Source organism: Convolutriloba macropyga, chromosome 1, assembly GCF_964194025.1.
Source record: "Convolutriloba macropyga chromosome 1, txConMacr16.3, whole genome shotgun sequence".
NCBI classification, from domain to species: Eukaryota; Metazoa; Xenacoelomorpha; order Acoela; family Convolutidae; genus Convolutriloba; species Convolutriloba macropyga.
This window is the reverse complement of record NC_134468.1, coordinates 70,566,094-70,589,840: the sequence shown is the minus strand read 5'-3', so window position 1 is coordinate 70,589,840 and position 23,747 is coordinate 70,566,094. Positions and strand designations below refer to the sequence as shown.

Here is a 23,747-nt window from a genome sequence, read left to right as displayed (position 1 = left end):
AAAATCACAAGAGCCTGATAGCCGAGCGATAAATGTTTCTGTCGGGGGTTCGAACCCTCCCTGGTCGGATTCAGTCCCAAAATTAAATTGCACCGACTGTAATTGGAGAGCAGTTTGTCTGACGTTATTCGGATTTTGTTTATGAAATTCAAAAGGTGGTAACTAAATTCAAAAGGTGGTTTGACCTTTGCTAGCCAGTTTTTGATTAAATGCTGAATGAAGCGTCAAGCCTCTGCTGAAATCGGAGTTTGAACATCTGCTCTCTCAATTGAACCAAGGTGTTAAATACTATGCAACGTGCGATACTGCCTACCAAAGAAACTATCGGTGATAATATTCTAGTAATTAGCCATTTACAAATCCAGCCCTAATATTCAGCCTTATTAAAAGCAATCTAAGTGTTACTACAGAGAAATAGCTCGTGCGAGAAACAGGTAGTTTTATTGGCGCTCCATATCTAGAATATTCGTATTTTGAACGATGACAGTACTCTTTTACGGCTCAGCTTAGCCTTTTTTGTAAGGTAACAATGTTTGTAATAAGGCTGAGTAGTAGGACTGGATATTGTAAATGGCTAATTACTACAACTATCTACAGTAGTTTTTTGGCTGGTGGTCTCTAGTATTTAATAACTATATTTAAAGTTGCATAGTATTTATTAGCTTGGGCCATTTGAGAGAGCATATGTTCAACCTCGATTGATTGTGGAGATCGTTAACTATCAGACAGATATATATTCAGATATTTCACTTCAGTCCTTTTTGTCAATTTTTGCCCCCTTTTGTCATTTTTTGCCCTTAAGCTGTAGAATTTAAGTAAGCAGAGCCATAGTTTTTTAATCATGCTGATAATTATCACAAAAAGAAGTTTTTCAATTACAGACTAAATTTATGTATTGAAAAAATAAAACGTTTTATGGTAAGTTCTGGTAGATTGAAATAGAGTTGATTCATGAAGCACAAATTTCAGAAATGAGAATTTCCGCTATTAGAGCTACGAATTTTTTGTTAAAAATGTGTTTTGTTTTTGTTTCGTACGACCATAGTTTGGATGCTACTTACCAAGATATTTTTAATTGGTTTGAACTAGTCTTGAATTGAGCCCGTATTCAGTTTTCTCAATAATTTTGTTGCTCATGTAAAAATGCTGATAGTTTTTAGATGAAAACTCGGAACACGCCGGAAAGTTTTATTGTGTGAAAGCAAAAATAATGGCTGAGAAACGTTTAAAGCAATTATTGTAAACGTGTTGCTTTGCACAAAATTTTATTAGTTGTTATATTGGTATATAATAACCTCTAATGACGTCATTTGAAACCCCCCATAGCGATTTCAGTTTTGCCTCCGGTTTGAAGCAGGCTGCAATAGATTAGAGCTCCCACTAGTCGTTCGAGAGCAATTTTTCCGACGTTAGTCGGTTTTGTTTGGTATATAGAAAATGAAGTTTTTCGGAACATGCAAATGTTACTACTAATTTCATTTTTTTAAATATCTTCATAACCAGTACCGACTTTTCCAAGGCTACGTAGTACTATGTAACAGCTCAAGCATAATAGAAAAACGAGTAATTTCGACAAAAGAAAACAAATTGTTAAAAACTTTGTAAAAATTTGATTATGATTTCAAACTAATTTTCCTTGCATGAGAAATAATCAGTAGCGACCTCGACGCTGAGTTATTATTTTGCTAGTTGTCTTCATTGAAGTGCCTATGAATTTAAAAAATGAATCTATTTTTTTGTGCATTGATGACTTCTGGTTTTGGCTAGTACGCTTGCTTCATTTTCTCAAAATTAAGATGTGCGAACGCATCTTTGAAAAAAAAAAACAATAATTTTTTGTTGGGTTGTAGAAAAAACGAACATCAGATCAATTGTAGCTGCTCTCAATATTCGCTACCGAAAATCTATTGAAAAACATTGTCGCCATACGCCACCCCCGCCTCAAATTACCTTTTTTAAATACTTGATGCATGTATATGTCGTTTCTATGTCTGATCTCGTGTGTGAGAGGGAGTAATTCTTTTGATAAAAGGATATCCTTGTCTTTTAACGAGTCTAAATTTTTTCATCTTTTGCTGGAGAATATTAAGATAAGTTTTTTTTGGTTGGCAGTAGCAAGTTGCTGAATAATAAAATACCCTGGGTCAAATTGGAGGCACTTGTTCAACTTCAGTTTGATTGTAATTGTAATTGGTCTCTCAACAGCCAAACCAAAATGGAAAAGGAGTATGTTGGTTAAAAAAAACAAATTGGTATAAGCTTGCTAAAAAATGATAATGATTTCAAAAACTTGCCTCCTAAGAGTCCAATAAGTAGCAAATCTGGAAGCTGCGGATTTTTTTAATAGTTCTCTTTACATCTTGCGCCTATAAAATACAAAACATAAACAAAAGTTGCAAAATTTAGTCACAATCTTGGGTGTTAAAGTTAGCATGACCTATGCTTATACCTCGAGGAGTTAACACTCACTGTAATTGACTGAGACCTTTATCAATAAAAATTTCACCATTCCTTTGAATGTTGAATTAATAACAATCAATGATCGCCCGGAGGACATCCAAAGGGACCTATGTCCTGTCAGGTGGGAAGCCCGAGAGTATATTCAGATTAAGATCCCTCAAGGTAAACCTAGGACACTTTTCAGATTTGGCGACGTTAAGATGGCACGTGAGCCCTTAGATGGACAGTTCATAGAGGTGCAGAGACTTCTAGAGCGTCCGTCGCCTGCCTTCTCAAATGAGCAAATGTTCGAGGCTGACCCTCGACTGTTCCCCGCGTTGCGAGATGCTATCAAAATATTGGTGCTTGGAGCCGGAGGGCTGGGTTGTGAGCTACTGAAGGATCTGGCTCTGTTGGGTTTCAAAAATTTACACGTCATTGATATGGACACGATTGATTTGTCGAACCTGAATAGACAGTTTTTATTTAGGCACTGTTAGTTTAATTCTGTTCCAATTTGAATTTTCTGTTGAATTTTAGTTGAAAGATTTTAAGCAACCTTGAAGAAATTGGAAGCAACGTTGAAAGAATATAAGGAAATAACAACTACTGTAACAGCAAAGTCGGTTGAAAAACTTTTTGAGAGCACACAACTTATTGCTATAGACTAAATGACATGCACAATCGGATGTGAGAATTTAATCACATATTAGCAAAGATTAGAGAAGCGTACGTTATGAATTTTATCTATTCAAGGACTAAAAAGGTTGTAATCGACGAACCTCTGGGCTTACATAAGGAAATTCGGTATATCATTGTTAAATCAAAGGCAGTTTATGAAATTAGTTTGTCAATAATTAATATGTTTTTTTTTCAGCGGACATTGGCAAACCGAAGGCTGAAGTAGCTGCTAATTTTGTGAACAAAAGAGTACCCACCTGTCATGTGACCGCTCACTTTAACAGAATTGAGGACTTTGGGCCTGATTTCTACGAAGGATTTCATATCGTTGTATGCGGTCTGGACAGCATATCTGCCAGAAGGTTCAAAATATAATATTTTTGTTATTAATTTTTTTATGAGAGTTTTTGCAAATTTTTATTTATTCAAATAATTATTAATTAAAAGCATTTAAGGTTAAAAGTCCACCCCCTTCCCCCATTAGAACATCATGCTGAATATTGCATTTAACGTTTTTGAACAAAGTACGGAGCTATTTGTTAAATACGAAGTGTATCTTTTTATATGGTTTCTGAAGTTTCACTTTGTATTTCTAGATAGTTTTGTCATTCTTATTCTGAGAATTTTTTGACGTCTTTTTACATATGGGGTCTGTTTTTAGGTGGATCCAGCAAATGTTGCTGTCTTTGCTGAAGTACGACTCAGATGGCAATGTCAATCCAGGTACCATCAAGCCACTGATTGACGGAGGCACAGAGGGCTTCAAGGGCAGTGTTAGAGCCATATACCCAGGTGAATGACTTCAATTATGTTTGCTATCAGATACAGACTCTGTATCCTAGTTTGCTATGAAAACAACTTCATTTAGAATCGTTGCGATAAAGCTTATGGGAGAGCAACGCTAAATTTACAATTTTAAAAAACCAGCTGAGAACTGGAAGGCGGGCGTCAGTCGACATCCCCGCCCTCTGCTGACTGACTGACAGTTAATCTTTTGTTCAATGATCTGATCGTTTAACTATTCCGACCTCACGTGTTGAGGGAAGGAACTATATGCTAGCCTGACTTTTTTACTCTGTTTTTTTTCCCAGAAATATTGATTGGAGGAAGAGATGATTGGCATCATACGGAATTCCGTATACAGTGTAGAAAATTTCTACGTTGTGTCCCAATAAAATGCTATTACTCTCCAAGGATACAAACAGAAGATCTTTATTAGCACTCTATTTCTGTTTCGAACCACATAGTGAAGGAGGAAATAAATTTTCAACCTGTTTTTTATTCAGTCAATTCTGGCAGATCTATTTATTTGACATCGAAAGAAACTGGTATCATCCGTCAAGGATAGAAAATTTATTTGAACTGTTTTACAATTTCGTCTTTTTTCCGAGATATTAAAAAAGTTGTTTTGTGGACATTCAGCTGATCTTCTGTATTTTGTTCACTTTTCCCATAGTTTCCACTCAAATTTTGACTTTTTGTCAAAAACTTTTTACCAAAGCCAAATGGTTTGCTGATTTTCTTGCCTGACTTAGTTTGATCAATTTTTGCTAAGCTGTCAAAAGTTTAGCAAAAGCACAAGCTTTGCTAAGTTTTCAAGTTTAGCAAAAGCACTCACACTAAAAACCCTTTTTTAAGCTATAAAGGGCTTTTTGTACTTCCACATTCGATTAGTGGGATTTGAATTGAAGTTCAGTTTTTGTACTGGCATTTATTTTTTTAAGTTGCCTTTAATTTTGACGCTTATGCAATTAACAGATCAATTATCAGATAATTTTTTGCTAACTTGGTTAAGAATGGTATAAATTAACAATAATTGTATATATTAACAATAATAAATTAATAATGGTATAAATTGAATTGAAATAAATTTGAATTTCCTCTTTATTTTTGACTGTCGAATCCATTGGGAATAAGAGGGCTCGGAAAAATATTGGCGTCCGAGCATTAACCAGCGTTCTTTTCTTTAGTTATGGTTGTTTTGGAACGGAATGCTCATCGATTGTCAAAGACTATCGGTGGCTGCATCAATACAATCAAATCCAAATCAGTTAATTGGAAAAAGGTTGTTCAGTAAAAGGACTAATTTCAAAGCAATTGTTTGTTTGCGCGTTTTTGAAGTTCTTTTGTGGTCCTGTTTCGTAGTCTCTTTTATGGCTAAATGACTGGTCTTATTAGCTTTCTAATGAAGAGCTATGGAAGGTTTGTAATAGGTTTCAATTGAAATATAAACGTTTTAACTACTTTGTTACAACTTCAGAAATTATTAGTTGTTGTAGCTGTCGCACGGAGCTGCAATTCGCAGGTAATTTTGGCGGATAAGGCGCTTATTGCCGTTTTTAACTGGTACCCTAGTTGCTTTTGTATCTTAACAAAAATAGATATGGTAGTAGTGTGACTGCCTATCCACAACTTGCTTGTGGTGCGGCGACCTTTCTGCATCTACGCCATGGTGAATGAAATGGGGTCCCCGGGTTTGGGGACCAGAAGAGGCATGAACATCTGGGCAACAGGGCAAGGAAGGCGGATTATTCTATGCAGTGTGGTCGTGTTAGACTGATGGTATTAAATCTAGCCAGTTGGCTACCTCTACTGGTAATTTTTCGAGTCGTTCGCAGTTTCGTAGTTTTTAATAGCCGCCCTCATCTCAGCCGGCTATTATTGCGCTCCTATTTTTTTTTACTTCGTCGAACTTTTTTGTCGCTTTACCATTTTGCCGCTTTTTCGACATTTTGCGTGAAATCTTTTTGACTTCTGTAGGCTAGTTTCTCTCTTCTCTCATTCTGCAAAAAGTGAATTTGAACATCAGTTGCTCAGCAAAGCAATTCAAAATGAACAGAGTCAGTATAAAAAATTGAAGTCAGAAATAGAAACGGGATAAACCCATAAAGCCCAATTTTAGATGCCCGCTTTTTGAACGTCGTTCCTATAAGTCTTAGTTACCATCTCTTATGTTTATTGGTGTTGATAGTAGCCCCTGTAGCCTCTCTCTAAGAAACAGAATTATGTTCAGCTACGAAATGCCATCAAAATAAATCGGACTTAAAAATTTTATTTGTACAAAAATCTTTTTTTTTCAATATCTTCTATTCGTTCAATCCCAATCATGCTTTTTGGAATCAACGGCGGCTATTTTCCGGCAATCTGCCCGGTATGTTTTTTTTGTTAATGATGGTTCTCATCTTTTGATAGTGAGGAATGTATGAATCTAATCAGTGTTTTGAGTTCATACTTAATGTTTATTAATAGCCTCCTCAGCTTCTCAGCCGGCTATTGTAGCGCTCCTAATTTTTTCGACTCGAAGAGGAGTATTGAAGTCCTTTTTTAATTGCTCTCAAATGAAGTTTGTAGCAATTATATTAGTCCTGTCGGTCTTTTTTATGCGATTTTTCGCTTGACCGATTTTTCGTCTGACGCTTTTGACTTTTCGTCCTCAAAAACGGGATAAACAGGTAGCGCCCAGCGGGCATTAAGTGCTGTTAGAGCCTTTCAGCTCTGTTTCAGCTCAAACTTTTTGGGGTACTTATACTTATGGTGTGAAGGGCGGTTCTTAGAGGTTGAGACACTCCCCCTGTTGACCCCCACCCCCACTATTGCCTCCACCCCCCACCGCGCTGTTGCCCCCCAACCCAGTGTTGCCCCCCATCAGCCCCCGGTGCACCTCCCCCATGGCTAGCTACTGACAAGCCAACCGCTCGCCGGTCGTTTGAGAGCAATTCGCCCGACGTTAGTCGGTTATGTTTAATCAATTTTATTGAAGTTAGTTTTTAAAGCGGGAAATGAAACGCGTGAAATTTGGAGAGATTTTGGTGCTGAACAAAAGTGAAGAGTGGAGCGAAAAGCGAGTGGTTTTTTTCTTACCGCTGTTTTTGAGAGAGCGAGAAATTGATGCGTGAAAAAATTTTCTAAGCGAGTTAAATTTTTTTGTTCACGTGCGGCTTTTAAAAGCAATTTTTTTCAAATTTTGATGGTTATGAGTTTTGATTATGATATTGTATTAGTTTTAGGCTTGTTTTGATAGGAATTGAAGGTTTCAAGAATTTGAGTTAAATGCTAATTTGGAGGTTTTTGATCAGTTTTGCTGATTTTTAGACAAAATTTAATAATTTGTTGCCTGTTTTTTGTTTTAATGCTTTAAGTGGAATTTGAATAGAAGCTTGTTACCTAAGGAATATTCAAATACTACTTGACTAAAGTTGTGTTGGTATAAATTTTATTTTCTTGGGAAAATTGACAGAAATACTGAAAATTTACAATTCAAATCTGATTAATCATCATATCAATCATTGGTTGCTAATGGGGCTTATATAATCAAACTGGTTGTTCCAGTTCATGGCAAATGCATTAGCTAATTCTATCGTTTTCATTGACGTAGGTACCATTTGTTTTGGAAAGGTTTTTGTTGCATTTTTGAATTTTGCTTTCATTTTGTTTTGTCTCGTTTTTTGCAACGCATCTATAAATACTCAAGTACTTTGTTACGCTTCGATGAATGATTTAAGGGTATGTCCGTTTTTGCATTGTTTGCTATTGTTTTTTGTATTGTGTATCCTTTCTAAGGAAGCGTAGTGGTAATTTTTTTGTCCTGAGTTGTTTTAATTGAACTTTTAAGACTCCATTTTTCAGACTCTCTTTTCCGACTCCATTTTTACTAATTATCACTTTTTTGCGCATATTAGGCTATCTGCTTTGTTGAATGTCATAGTTAGATGTCATGCTAGAAAATTGTTGATTGTTAGGTTCTTATTTAATTCAATTCTTTGGATTGTAATTAGTTACTGTCTCTAACGCTTTTTGGTATTGATACTAGCCCTGTCTAACTATTAAATGAAAGCAATATTGTTCGCACTTTACAAATGTTTATGTGCAGCTATCAATTTTTCTCAGTTTTTTATTCTTAAATTCAAATTCAACCGCGGTCATGGGCTATTTTCCGACAATCTTAGTTAAGTTGTTCAATTTGCTTTGAACAGCAGTGACTGCATTGTGTGTTGTTTCTTCGTTGTCATCAGTTGCTAGCCTCACTTTTTTAGTTACTCTGAAACAATGTTCGTATCAAATATTTGATTTATATGCAATTTTTTGCTTGATCAATTGTTCTTCTGAGGCTTTGACTTTTTGGCCTCAAAAACGGTATAAACTGTTAAAAATCGAGAAAGTTCAAGTCTCTTAGAGCCCTCTAGTCTCCTTAGCTCTTAAGTGAATATGAGTAAGTTTGGGCCTATTGGTTCTGCCCCCTCCCTCGTTTTCCATCAACCAAGCCCCCGCCACCTGCATCTGCCCAGTGAGGCTAACCTCCTTATTTTGGCCAGACGTCGAGATGTTAAGCCAGAGGTTCGAAGTGACTGCAGAGTCACGTCACCTTGCTTAAAACGCGCAGCGTAAACGTTTTAAAATCACGAAAGTCAATGAAAGTCAACTTCTGGCGATGTATATAACAACTTCTGGCACTCCTGACTTTCGGCTATAACGTGCACTTGTATGTTTTAATTCTTCTTATTAATAGCCGCACAGCGATAGCTGGGGCTATTATTGGCCCTCTCTTGGTTTTTTACAATTCAAAGAATTTGAATTGTATTGGGGCGCTGTCTTTTTTATTAAGATCTGTTCACACATTTTCATGATTTTTGAAGTCAAATTGGAGTAGTGAATTTGGTCATGCCAATACAGGAAGTGGAGCGAAAAAGCGAGTGATTTTGCGGCGTGAAATTTTTTCGCTCTAATTTTAAAGTAGAGTGAGAAAACGGTGTTTGAACAAAAATTCGCTTTCTCGGTAGTTTTTTGTTCACATGTGGCAATTTCGCTTTGATTTTTTCGGTTTTTTGGATCGGTTTTTTTTCTAAATGGTTTTCCCAATCCATTCATAGTCCGTTCTAGGTCTAGTTTTCTGTTTAGTCAATGAAAATTCGTTGAATTGTACGTCAGGACTTGTCCTGCTATGTTTTATTTCGTCGTTGCGATTTTTGTTACGACCATATGACGTCACAACCACTTCAAATCTGCTTTTTGTTCATTCGTTCATGCAATTTCATCTGAAGTGCGTGTGTGACGTCATTTTTCGCTCTTAATGGAGCGAGTTTTTTGTTCATTCGCGTGATTAAATTTTCGGTCACACTTGACTTACCTCGCTCTCAAAAATGACTTCCTCAATTTGAAATTGAATTAATTTTACTTTAATTCAAAGAGATGAGGTCAAATGGGTGTGTGTCACTCTAAATTATTTGAGAGCAGCTAATAGAGGCAGCAAAAAGTTTATACTGATTTTTAATCAAAATATAACATCAGCCTTCAATGAAAAGTCGAATTTTTTTGGTCTGTCTGTTTTACTGTTTTTTTTGGGACTGCAGATCTACGAAGCAATTGCGGCTATTTTCTGGCAATCTGCCAGCTATGTTGGAGATATTAAGGCCAGCCGGGGCATCTCTTAGTGGATTGCAATTTTTGGATAGCCTTTACAGTTCATTTGGATTTTAAATCAATGCAACAGAAAACTAATTAGCCAAATTAGCTCTCAATTCTCCACATCAGTTTATTTTTTAATACTTGGAGTCAACCATGCTATTACAATGCTATTTTCTAGTCTGTAGCGTTTTTCTGGCCCAGAAATGGCATTTTGAGTGTTAAATTGTGCTGTTCACGTTTTTCCGACAACTTTCAATGTTTCTCAAACTTTGCTTTTTATGATTATTTATTCAAGCTGCACTAATAAATTATTGTTTTTTGCGCGTTTGTTTGAGCGTTGATTTTTTTCTGAATAATCGACTTGAAAACTAAGATTCGTGTTGTCAGTGATCTGCTATTTTCAACAATTTTTGCTGAAGTGTAGTTATGGAAGAGGTAACCTCCGCAATCTGCAGGCCATCTTTTAAATTTAGTTTGGTCACAAGTTTTGTGCTTAAACATGTAGCACTCAATATTATTGCTTCAAAGCACCATTAAAGAATTTGATATAGTCTTTAAAAATACTTTGACGACGAGCTATACGATTGAAAAATACGACTGATCAATTCATTGTTGGTTTTGGCTTTAAAGGACTGGTTTGAGTTTTCGTACGCAAACTTGGCCAAACAAATTTTAATTAAATATATACTATGACGACATTCATATACGATCCATCTATATTTAGTTCGAGCTATTTGAATCGGCTGTTAAATGCAATTTCACTGTTTTAGTCTGATCAGCTTTAGTGCTGGTTCCAATTGAGACCTTTTCATGCTCATCAATTTAATGCACGCGAGCACCGAAATTATTTCTTCAAAAAGGGCCAATTTCAAAGTTTTCTTTGTTCCGACCCACATAGTGTGGGGAGGAACTATATGCTCAACTGTTTGTTTTTGTTCAGTCAATTTTGGATATATTTGAGGTAGAAAAAATTGAGTGGAATAATCAGAAAGTCTGCCAAATGTAGAATATTGTGATAGGAAGGTTTTTTTGCAGCGATATTAAGGTAGAAAATTTTTGTGAACCTTAGACCAGTTTTCTCTGTTTTTGTTCATTTTCCCAGTTCTTTTCACTCAAATAAAAAAAATTTGTTATTTTTTATTTTCAATTGTTAATATTAATAAACATATTGCTACTGGTGTTACTTAAAAGATAAAATTTGATTGCAGAATTGTTTCCTCAGACTTTGTTTGCTTAACTAACGGTTCGTTTTAAAAAAAATCCGCTTTTTTAACAAATTGAGCTACAAACCAACTTCGCCCATTTTGTCCCAATTTGACAAAAGCAATGGTCATAAAACATCGTTTTTTCTCGTAATAATCGGTTAATGCCCGTTTAAGAGCATTTGTGTAAAGGAGTAATTTCCTAGAAGTCCTTTGTTCATTTGGCTGGAAGTTTTCCACGTTTTCGGCTGTTTCGCAAAATTGAGCTTTACGCGAAATTGAGCTATTTTCTAACAATTTTTATTGGATCAGTTTTGTATTGTTTTATCGTCTAAAGTGATCAGTTAGCGCTCTTTTCTCCACCAACAGCTTTTAAGGCGGTAGAAGTTTGTTAATAGCCGCACAGCGATAGATGGGGCTATTATTGGCCCTCTCTTGGTTTTTTACAATTCAAAGAATTTGAATTGTATTGGGGCGCTGTCTTTTTTATTAAGATCTGTTCACACATTTTCATGATTTTTGAAGTCAAATTGGAATAGTGATTTTGGTCACGCCGAAACAGGAAGTGGAGCGAAAAAGCGAGTTGTTCTGCGGCGTGAAATTTTTTCGCTCTAAATTTAAAGTAGAGTGAGAAAACGGTGTTTGAACAAAAATTCGCTTTCTCGCTATTGGTTTTTTGTTCACATGCGGCAATTTGACTTTGATTTTTACAGTTTTTTCGATTTTTTGGATCGGATTTTATTCTAAATTGTTTTCCCACTCCATTCATAGTCCGTTATTGGTCTAGTTTTCTGTTTAGTCAATGAAAATTCTTTGAATTGTACGTCAGGACTTGTCCTGCTATGTTTTTTATTTCGTCGTCATGATTTTTGTTACGACCATATGACGTCACAGCCACTTTTTGTTCATTCGTTCATGCAATTTCAACTGAATTGCATGTGTGACGTCATTTTTCGCTCTTAGTGGAGCGAGTTTTTTTGTTCATGCGCGTGATTAAATTTTTGGTCATACTTGACTTACCTCACTCTCAAAAATGACTTCCTCACTTTGAAATTGACTTTATTTACTTTAATTCAAAGAGATAAGGTCAAATGGGTGTGTGTCACTCTAAATGAAGTTTATTTGAGATCAGCTAATAGAGGCAGCAATAACTTATACAGATTTTTAATCAAAATATAACAGATCAGCCTTCAATGAAAAGACGAATTTTTTGGTCTGTCTTTTTTACTGTTTTTTTAGACTGCCGATCTACGAATCTATTGCGGCTATTTTCTGGCAATCTGCCAGCTATGTTTTCATTTGAAAATGTTTAGAGTACAATCTTTGGCTCCGAATTAGATAATTATTAAGCCGATTTTGTCATTCTGTATTTCAATTGTTGCGTCTTTTATTTGAATATTGTATTTGATTGCAAAAGAGAACCTAAACTAATTTTTTTTCTTTTTAATAAGTTCCACATGATTTCAGCAATTTTTTTGCTCTTTTTGAAATTCTCTACAATCTTTGACCTATTGGGCTTTTTTGTCAATAAATGTCAATAGTGAGGCTTACGCAAATAATAATTAATTATGTGTCAGATAAATTCTGTTCAATTAATTAATTTGTTTTAGAAAACTCAAATAACTTTGAGAACTCAACCGGATGTTTTCTATATCGAAACAAATCAACTTTCAATTATCATTGAAGGGTACGATGGATGTTAGGCACAAAAACAACTTACTCAGGCAGGTTTTGAAGTCGGCGAAGGGAAATGGGTGATATTTAATTGATTTCGTTACATTTTCAATACTTTAAAAGTAACTTTTTCACAAGTTTTTTGTTTTCATGCATTGTTTTTTTTTCAAGTAAAACGACGTAATCCCCAGTTGTCTTATTCCTTGAATAGAGGACAGGCTACTAATAAGAATTCTGCTGTTTTTGTGAATTGTGAAAGCTGAGTGTTTGGAAGCGTAAGAAATTTTTTGTCAGTTTTTGAGTTATTTTGTCAGTTTTTGGTTACTGTACGCTCAGTTTTTCAATTTACTCGGATGATCGTTGTTCACCTAGGAAACCGGTATATTTTAGGAGTTCCGTAGGTTGCGTAGTATAAAAATGAGTGAGTTTAATAATTCTGGAAACTGCCAATTTTAAGAAAATATTACCGTAATTGATATTCTACTACTGCCATTATGGTGCATTATTGTGGTGCTGGCTGACTTTATTTTGTGCTATATTGTCCAATTTTAACACCAAAACAGTAACAGAAAAAATTGTATGTGGGCTGAAATTCTTCGTAATGTTGAAATTGGTATCGGATAAATTGAAATCGATGATATATTCGCCGTTTATATGTTTTCAGGAATGAATGCGTGCATTGAGTGTACACTGGACCTCTACCCTCCTCAGGTGAACTTTCCCCTCTGCACAATTGCCCACACACCCAGACTGCCAGAGCACTGTGTAGAGTATGCCAAAATCATGGCTTGGCCAGAGGAAGAGCCTTTTGGGCCAGGAGTAGAGGTGGACGGAGATGACCCCGATCATGTGACCTGGATAATGAAGAGGGCACAGGAAAGAGCGGCACAATATGGCATAAAGAATGTCACATATAGGTAGGTACTCATTACTTTTTTTTCTACAAAAATCTGTGTTCATTAGTTGCATGATATGAAAGGTTAACCACATTGATTCTTATGACAAGAGTTGATAATTAGGTCATCATTGTCCGTTCAAGTCATTGCGGGTTTTAAATTGACAAATCAGAGGTCGAGGTCGACGCATGATATAATCTCCCCTTTAGTGCAAATTGGCGGCACAAAATTTTAACTTTTGGCTCTCTGCTAATCACCTGTCAGCATATACAGCGAATGCCACTACCATGTTCACAATTTATTTTAGTCCACCAATCTGCATTAAACGCAATTTAGGTCGAAGAACTAAATGCAAATTAGGATAAATCGATAAAAAATAACTACAATCCTTTATAGTTTATTTGGCATCTATATATTAATGCTAACTCGAATGCTATGAAACGTTTAAGCTCCTAATCTTCACATGTTTTAACGCTCCTAAAACATGCAGCCCAGCGTAATACATGCGTTTTGTGACGGGCTATGGTACCATGTATAAGCTCATTTTCTGACAAGTCAGCGCTCCTTATACATGCAACATAGCAAAGCCAAAAAAGTCAAATAAATTGCTTGTACATAGGGCAATAGCCGTAAACAATTTGCATCGGTAGCGTAAGCGGTAAGACCTAAGGCTGTTGGAGCCCGAGCTGGTGCGAAACAGAAATCGTATAGTTCTTTGAAACCTTCTATTCCTTTAAATGATTTTCTAGTGACGCTTTTGCGGGCCTGCTAGTAATTCTAATAAATAGCCGCGAACGGATAGCTCAAGCCGTTTTTGAACTTCTTTTTTTGTGGTTTGTTAATTCTGAATCAAAGTTTTTTTGCGACCATTTGATTACGCTGCAAAAATTCAAGACAATTCAGCTCAGCTATTCAGTGACTTTGTTCAGCAACTGAATTTGTGTGCGCTACATCATTTTTTTCCGTCCTGAAAATGAGTTTTCTAGTCAATCTTGTGCTGACTGAGCACATACTTCCCAATTTTTTAAATTCTTTTTTGGCTTTTTCAATTTAATTTCTCCGTTTTTGGATCTTAAAGCTGATTTTTTTCTAAATTTTCAAAAATGAGTTCATATGGCAATTTACTTCTGATAATTCATGCATTGAATGCCACTTTATAAAGTGAGGTATTTTTTTTTATAAAATTGTACACATGCTTGCCCGATTTTGGCAGTTTATCTAATTTTTCCCAAAAAATTTTGCTTGTGCAATGTCAGGGATCCTAATTTTGTTCTACTAATAATAGAATGATTTTGTAGGCGTTGAGTATTTGAAATTCGGACAAAAGATGCATAAGTGCAATTTCAAAACAATTTTGACAATTTTATTGCAAAATATTTTTACTGTTTTCAATTTTGTAACTATGTTTACAGTTTAATCTATACAGGAGGATATCTGTTTAATTTTTTGCCAAATAAGCAAATTCAACTGTTTTTTACATCCTTTTTTAATTAGATTTTTAACTTTCAAAAATCCAGAACTAGTCTTTGTTGATTCATTTGTTTTTGTTCCTGTACTTATTCTCTGCATTCTATCATGTATCTGTCTATCATTTTCCCGAAAACTATAGTTTAAATCAGCTCTGCTTTCATCAGTTGTCCAAATTATTGATTGTAGCCTTTTATAATTTTATTTTGTTTGCAATTGATTTCAGTCCATTTGGACAGTGCGGCACTGAGAATTTGCTTGAAATGCCGCCTAAACATTTTGACTGAAAATAACTTTCTACGAATACTATTGTGGTCTTAGTTTTGATTTCAAACTATTTTCTTGCTTTTAAGTTTTTCTGTTGCTTTTTGTCTTTTTGTTGATTAATTTGATGGTTTTTTAACTATTTTGATGATTCAATCTTTTTGCGATTATAGCTAGCCAAAGGCACTTTACAAGAGACAACTTATAAGAAAATAGCAAATTTTCTATTAAATAGTTCGGGCATGAGGTTTTAATTCAAATAACCTTTAACTCGATAAAACAATATAACAGATATTGTTTTATCGAGTTAATTGTTATTTGAATTAAAACCTCATGCCCGAACTATTTAATAGAAAATTTGATATTTTCTTACAAGTTGTCTCTTGTAAAGTGCCTTTGGCTAGCTATATTATTGGATTAAGTTTGTTGAAGTGATGTTTCTCGCTGATTTAATTAACTACTTAGGAGCATAGTTTTTGTTACTTAAATTGTTCTTTTCGCGGATATAATTATACAGGGCCTGAGCGATTTCAATTTTTCTTCGGTGCAGGGCCAACAGCTATAAGTTTTTGTCACTGAAGAAAAGATTTCAATCTAAGACTGAATTATTTGACTGCTGAATTTCAACTTGAAAATTTTGGTTGTGTCGCTCTGATTAATACTTTTTTAAGACCTGAGGGCTGTATTTACATTTCAATAATCACTTGTACAAATACATCAAGATTAACTCAAGATAAATAGAACTTCTGGCACGTGGTGGAACGTGCCGGACAAATAAGGTGAACATAGAAAAGTGTACATTGTAAATATTTAATACAGGTTAGCAGTATTAGAAATTCCTGCGTTATTGGTAAATCAATTGAAAGATAATTAAGTGGTTTTTAAAAATATACTTGAGAAAGTTTACAGAATATTATTAAAGTAAATATACATTTTCTCATCTTAATAAGGCAGAAAAATGAAGTCTATATATAGCCTTGAGATTATAGCAAATATAGCACTAAATAAAGCGATCAGTGAAAAAAGGAAAAGATATATCTAATATTATATAAAACGTACTTTAAGACATTACGTCTCTTTTTATTATTTTTTTAAACATTCAAACATCAGATAATTTTGCCATTTTGTGCTTTGCGGAGCTCTAAAACGAAGTCATGCGTATTTGGAAATAATTATCGGCGTATAATACTTAAATAATGCATAGTAAACTTTTTGAATCGAATTTAATTTTTGCTTTATTAGTTTTGTGTAGGCGTGTGTTGATGTCCTTGTTCTATATTCGAGTGTAAGATTTCGACTTAAAAGATTTGTACGTTTTCGACACTTTATTGTTTTGGTGTTGTATGCCTGAATGTTATAAAAGTATGTTTTAGACTGACTCAAGGAGTAATCAAGCATATCATCCCAGCAGTGGCTTCCACAAATGCCTCAGTGGCTGGCTTATGTGCCATGGAGGTGCTTAAGGTAGCATCCAACTGCTCCTTGGGTCTGAACAATTGGCTCAATTTCAATAACAGCGAGGGAGTCTACACTTTTTCGTACGAACAGGTAAGTCAGTTATATAGCCTAATTGAATTAGTTTCCTTCTGAACCTTTTGAAGTTGGCTATTCGATTTAGAAGGCTTGGATATTTGAAAGTTTCAAGGGATTTCTTTGTCAGTTTTTTCTTCAACATGAGGCATTTGTTTCAGTTTTAACTTTTTTATTTTAAATTTAAACGTTTTTATGTATAGAATATAATTTGTTTGTTTGTTCCTTGTTTGTACCCCTTCACGAACTTTTTGATCATCCACAGCCTGACAAATCTGCAAGTGACATTTGCCGTTCATGCAATTCTGGTTACCTACTATTCTGATCTGAAAAACAGCCCAGTAGGCGTGAGGTCAGTCTTGATAAGGTAATATTACTGCTGGGAAAAACCGAGTTAGGTATAGGAAATTATAAGAGAAATGAGAGTTATTATTGAAAGTAGATTTGGGCTTTTTTTTCTGTGAAAGGTGCGTGATGCTCTTTTAATTCTGTTAAGTTGAACTAAAACCTTGACTGTTTTTTTGGTCATTTCAAATTTTTATCACTAGGAGCGATGCTTCTTTATTTTGACAAAAGTTTTGAATACTCTTGTAAAATAAGAGTTTTGAAGTTTATTGTAAATTAAACGTAACCTAGGAAAACTTGAGTTGAAAACCTGGCAAGCAACAAGTATGAATCAATTATTGTAGGAATGTGGATCTCTTTCAGTTCGATGAATTTGACTTTTCGGTTGGTTTATTCGTTTCTCAAACGAAATTTGTAGCAATTATAAAAGTCCTGTCGGTCTTTTGTGGTTTAGTCCTGTGCTTGACCAATTTTTTGTCCGACCCATTTGACTTTTCCTCCTCAAAAACGAAATACACAGGTAGCGCCCAGTGGGCATTAAATGCTCTTATAGCCTTTCAGCTCACTAGTCTCAAGTATGCGATTCACAGAAACTGTTTTGGAGACTTAATGGAGTGCAGGTCGGTTCTTAGAGGTTGTCCCCCCTCCACATCAGCCCCCTGTCACTTGACTTCCCCCCAATCCCCAGCCCTGCACATAGTTCAGGCCGTTAGGGCCCCGTGCAGCCGAAAATCGCCCTCCACCGTTGTCCCCTTCCCACTGTTGACCCACACAACCCCCACCCGCTGTTGCCCCCCACTGTTGCCATAGCCCCCCCACTATCGCCTTAGCCCCCCCCCACTGTTGCCCTAGCCTCCCCGTGCACCCCTCCCCCCGCTGCGCTCACCTCACGCCTCTTCAATTAAGCTAAAGATAGCCTCACTATACCTGGCTAGCTACTGACGAAGCCAACTGCTCGCCGGTTGTTTGAGAGCAATTTGCCCGACCTTAGTCGCTTATGTTCTATAATTCATACTTTTATGCAGCTGACCATATGCGCACAATCGGATGCCGTTTGCTTTTTCCTTTGAAAAAAAATGCGACTATTTTTATGTAGTTTTATTTGTTGGTCTACAATGAGCTCTGAAACTGACAGTCGGAACAATCGAATCGAATCGATGCCCGCCTGTTGTTCGAGAGCAATACCTCAGACGTTAAACTGTTATATTTCATATATTTTCTAAGAGCATATATGTAACTTAATTTTACAAAAATGCTATCTATCAACTTCCGTTTGATTTCTTCAGTACCATCATTTTATCTGCTCTATTTCTTATAGATTTTTTGAGATGATTGTGATGTTCTGCGTTGGCTAATGTTTTAATAATTTCTATGTTTTAATGCTCTAATAATTGCTCTCGAATGAAGTTTGAAGCAAATATTTTAATCGCATTTCCCTTTTCTTTATAAAGTTTATGTTCGACAGTTTTCTTCCAGAATGTTCGTTGACTCGCTTTAATGTTTGTCGCAAAAATGGGATAAAATGGGAACGCCCCCTAGGGCATTGAGTCTGATCAGATTTCATTAGTGTAGGGTTCAGCGAAGCTGCTGAGCAACCGATTAATGAGGTCAATTTTTAGTGGTTTGAAACTTGAGCCCCAGAAGTTTTTTAGGATTTACAATGCACCCTGACTTTCAAAAATTATAGTCATAATTTATTATTTAATTGCTCTCGAATGAAGTTTGAAGCAATTATTTTAATTGCATTTCCCTTTTCTTTGTTAAGTTTATGCTCGACAGTTTTCTTCCAGAATGTTCGTTGACTCGCTTTAATGTTTGTCGCAAAAATGGGACAATATGGGAACGCCCACCAAGGGCATTGAGTCTGATCAGATTTCATTAGTGTAGGGTTCAGCGAAGCTGCTGAGCAACCGATTAATGAGGTCAATTTTTAGTGGTTTGAAACTTGAGCCCCAGAAGTTTTTTAGGATTTACCATGCACCCTGACTTTCAAAAATTTTAGTCATAATTTATTATTTAATTGCTTTCGAACGAAGTTTGTAGCAATTATATTAATCCCGTCCGTCTTTTATGCAATTTTTTGCTTTTGATAAATGGTCAACCCAGCGTCTGCGTTATGCATTTTGCATAACTTTGAAACATGGAAAAAGGGGTCGTTCCCATTAGCTGACTTTTTGTCCTCAAAAACGGGATTAACTGGCTAAGCCCAAACGGCAATAAGTCGTTGAGCAGTTCTCTCAATCTTTACTAGTCTGTAATTGCACAAATTACTGAAGCTGCTGAAAAGATATAAAACCACAGTGTGAGGGGCGATTTATGCCAGCTTAGACCCCCCTCACCCACTTCATCATTCCCTCTAACTTACTCTAACCTTCCCTCCCCACACCTCATTCCATCGTTCAGCTTGAATGATTGGCCACCCTTCAGACCCTCCCACTCAGCTCACCCCTCCCCTCTCATAATCCCCTAATGCGAGTTGTTAGAGCATTTCGCCGGGCGTTAGTGGTTATGATCTCGTTAGTTCTGTCTCGTTCGTTCTCGATGTTTTGTTGAAATCCCTGCTTTTCGAAGTTAGACAATTTAGTGAATCTATTCTGTTTCCCCCTCCCCCTGGCTCACGTTCACGTGCTATTTTGTATAGTAACGTGTTATATAAGAACAAAAAATTGTCCGTGGGGATATAAAAACACTGGGGGGGTAACAGAATACATACAATTTTGAATTTGGTCAGTTATTCAACTATTTGGGTTTTTTGTATTACAGTTGTGTCACTGTCTGCTGACTTAGTGTTTTTCGTCAAATTTTATTTCGAGCATGTGCATCAAATTTTATCGTCAAAATGGAAGATATCGTAGTTGAATGCCATGAGATGGCACTAAAACAGTACGAAAAATGTGTCATACGACATTTCGAAGTTAATGGTTGCTTTCAGAAGCTTACATTGCTGGCCGTGTGCAGCTGTGATTTGCAGATGCTGTTGATGTCCTAAGTGTTCAATCTATTTGTTCTCAAATTGTCCCGAAGGATCATTTGTTTCCAGGTTTTGATCACTTTTTTGGGTTTAATTGACTGCTATATTTTCCATATTTTTCATTTGTCATTTGTGTCATATGGGCATTAATGCTTGACCGGTCGATAAATTTAGGAGCGCAATGAGGAATGTCCTTCGTGTAGTCGAAAAGTGAAGAAAATTGACCTCAAACCTGATGCAACATTGGCTGATCTCTTGACGTACTTAAAAGAGGAACCAACCCTTAAAATGTTGGAACCCAGCATCATTCTTTCTTTCGGGGGAGATAATGTGAAAACCCTTTGGATGCCAGGATCGCCATTCATTCAGAAAAAATTGGAAGAGAATTTTGGAAAACAGTTGAGCGAACTGAAAGTTAGTCAGAACTCTGTGCTTGAGGTGCAGGACAAATCATCTCCTCTCGGGATGACATTTCATGTTAATTTTATCAGTTGACACTTTTAGTGGTGCACAATTGTTTTATGTTAATTATGTTTAAATGATCGCTATTTATGCTTTTTGAATTGATGTTTAGTGCAATTGTTTTGACCAGTAGTTCTTGCACCAGCTGATTTAAGCTGCAAATATTCTCAAATTCAGCAGATATCATCACTTCTGCATTAAGTGAACAGATTGGTTAATCATTGCCTAGCCTAAAATCAGGTGTTTATTTTGAAATTATACAAATAGCGTGCAATATTTAATAGGCTGTTTTGCTATACTTTTTCAGGAGATTATATAAGAGCTAGTTTCTTAATCATAGTTTGAACACGAAAAAATAAATTTTTCTTGGAATGTTTTGGAAAGTTTACCTTTACAGATTTTTTGTACAGGTTGAATCGATTGTTATCTATTAAAGGTCTATTTTTTATGCAATTATTGCTAAATTGTCAGTTTTGTATGCATTGAGAAAGCTTTCTTAGGAACTTTTTTTTATCCTAGCATGATAATGCTCTGGATATAATCAAATTTTGGTTCTTTGAATAATTAAATTGTGGTTTTTCCAGAAGCTCAAAAACGTTGATATTTGAGGGGTAGGAGCCGTAATTCCAACTTTTACTTTTAAAAGACATTTTTGAACAATGTGTTACGTGGTAGAGACAAAGTGGTAAAATCGGTGAGCCTTTCAAACATAGCTGGGGGATGGGGGGGGGGGGGGGGTCGCAGCGCATTTGAATTGTAAAAACGCTAGGGTGGGTCGGGGCCCCGACCGGTCTAAAAACAGTGACCTAGAAGCAAATCTTAAAGCTCAAGAACTCAGAAAATAATCAGCGAATTGCCCTACCACTGTTTGCTCCGGCTGCCAGGGGATCGTTGTGGGAGCCAAGGTACCTCATTAAAATTTTCGATAGGGAATCTCTCATGGGTATTTGGCGCATTATTGTGTTCTGTATTGGCTAAATTTTTCGTTATGATATCGATATCGATATTTCGAGATATTTGTTTTGTGATATTTTACATTGCATTTAAGGGTATAAAACAAAAACTTTGATTTGCTGCCTGGTCCGAGGAAACGTTCTTACGGTAACTTTTCCATTTTTAGAAGAGTCAAAATTTTGGCCGCTTTAAGAAAAATTGATATGCATAGAGAATTTTTAATAGTTGATTTTGCTTTTTGGCTCAAGATGCTCCCTTCTTCGCAATATATTCAGATTTCAAATCTTTGAAAAAAATTCAAACAAACTTTGAAATTAGGGCTGTTTTTCAACTGCTCTGGATTTGAAAAAGTGTCTTCAAGAAGTGTTCTGCGACTCCTATGATCGATTTCTGGCTCAGTTTCTTCAAAGAAGTGATAAATTTTTATCGTAAAAAACCTTTCCTAAAAGATGCCAAGTTCTTGAAACTTTCACAATTTAATGTTTGTCACTCCTTTACGGTTTAAAAAAAGTTCCCAAGTAACTAGAAGAACAAATTTAAAAAGTTTGAATATTTAAATGGGAAAAAAATTTAAACGATTTTTTTTATTTTGCGGTTTATAATTGCTATGGAAAGCTGTGAAAGTAGTGAGTCACCAAAGTTTCCGGAGGTCACAATTTTCCGCCAGTTCTTTAACTTTAAGGTACAAAAATTCGACTGTTTCTCCCCGGAATTGCTTTGCTATAAGAAGAACATGCCTGTCAAATGTTCTGTTTCGGTGTTTAATGAATGCGTCCTCTACGATCTTCCAGAATTCTGCGGTAGTGAGTGATAATAATTATATGTGGATTGTTGCTGTTGAGAATTCTATGCCCTTCCAAACCAATACTATGATTGAGTAGAGAGAAACAATTTTACGTTCGGCGAGTGGCCATGGTTTATCTCCACACATTCCTACTTCGACGCGTCTTTGGCTTTTTTGCCAATTTATCTTCTGTTGTTCGTTTTGTGCGTTACGATCTCGTTCCAATTGCGCTGAAGAACCGATTATTGTTTCTCTGTATACAGGCTCCAGGGGAAACTCTACAACTTCGCGTTTAAGGCCGAGAAGAGTATCCAATATGATTTTCTCCTTGACGAGTGAGGCTAGTATGTACTTTACCCCCCCCCCCCCACTTTTCCCATCGGAGAGGTGGGTCGGGTGTAAGTTTTATCCCAAAAGGCAGCAATTTCCTACGGAGTTCGTTTGTTTGCTGACTGTGACATCTCGTATTGTATTGATTTACTGTCGAATTCGCCATGTGACGACAAATTTTTAAATTTGAAATTGGATTTCGCCAGGCGAAATGCTTACTTACTTCAGAGTTTGATTTGCCGAGCGAAATCAAAGAGATTGTAGTAACTAAATTTGTATTGACAAGACAAGAAGAATGATTTCAAGTGGATATCAAAGAAACGGAAATTATGTGAACAGAAATGTCTAATCCAGCAGCAGGATATAATCCTATGAATAAATAACAGGTTGGAAGCGGGAAGGTTTAAATAATGTCTGAAGGCAATTAAAGGTTGAAGGCAACTTATGTTAAAAACTAAATTATGACATAGATTTACTGCACTAGATTGAAAAATCAATAGACAAGAATTACACAGGTATCACATACCTTCAATGTTTAAAGAAAGTGTACAAATAAGAAAATTTTTTATCAATAGTAACATATTTACAATATCAATACTTCTGTCCCTTGTTAAATATGTAGTAACAAAATATGCGCTGGTGATCATAACTGGTGATAATTAATAAATTATTATGTTGATTTTTTCTTGTTTAAAGCAAGTTTACTCTGAATTCTCGTTAACTTCGGCCTCATAGACTCTAGTGGAAATGGCATTGTCTTCGGGAGTTGGACTTCTGCAATCGGCTTGGCATCATGACCTTGGGCCAGGAGGCGAAATACTTCTAATCACACGAGAGATGTTTGTCTCTTCTGGAGCTTGTTCTGCAGTTGACTGCACTGTTTCGACAACAGAGATATTTGGCAGTCGGCAGTTTTAATATTGCCAGCTTATCGATATCGTTTTGGTGGAGGGGATATTACCAAATTGGAGGACATATCTTCAAAACGATAATAATATGGTCTTCGTCGATTATGGCTGGATGATCTCTTATCAGTTTTTGTAGTAGACGTCGAAGGGGAGGTTTCTTGGAGTGCTGTAGTCGGGGCATTGAGTGCAAGAATAATCAATTCGCTAGGCGAATCGACGTTTGATGCTTCATTTTGGCTCCTGAGTGCCGAGAAATTAGGAATTTTGGGGATGCGACCCCGCATCGCGCGTGCGATGTTGGGTGTAGAAGATGAAACACCGCTGCCCTAGACGATGAAAATCATGTCGTTTGTGCTTGACCTTTATGTCGCTCTTTAATTTACGAGTAAATTCCTTTATGTGGCCTTGATCTTCTTCGCCCAACATTTTTTCGCTGGT

At 36.1% G+C, this 23,747-nt stretch overlaps 1 protein-coding gene across 1 annotated transcript; it reads left to right on the top strand.

Moving 5' to 3' along the window:
- Positions 1-2,624: 2,624 nt before the first annotated feature.
- On the top strand, positions 2,625-20,450 carry LOC142351084 (NEDD8-activating enzyme E1 catalytic subunit-like). The gene is made up of 6 exons (XM_075403173.1): positions 2,625-2,934; positions 3,317-3,482; positions 3,782-3,912; positions 13,063-13,315; positions 16,399-16,573; positions 20,046-20,450. The coding sequence occupies exons 1-6, from the start codon at positions 2,661-2,663 to the stop codon at positions 20,364-20,366; spliced, it is 1,320 nt and encodes a 439-aa protein (XP_075259288.1). The 5' UTR covers positions 2,625-2,660; the 3' UTR covers positions 20,367-20,450.
- Positions 20,451-23,747: the final 3,297 nt, after the last annotated feature.

Bases quoted from the DNA above. Each gene is read 5' to 3' on its own strand.
- LOC142351084 (XM_075403173.1), top strand. From the start codon at position 2,661: ATGGCACGTGAGCCCTTAGATGGACAGTTCATAGAGGTGCAGAGACTT. The intron at 3,483-3,781 runs GTTCAAAATATA...GTCTGTTTTTAG, and splicing joins GACAGCATATCTGCCAGAAG to GTGGATCCAGCAAATGTTGC. The intron at 13,316-16,398 runs GTAGGTACTCAT...AGTATGTTTTAG, and splicing joins ATAAAGAATGTCACATATAG to ACTGACTCAAGGAGTAATCA.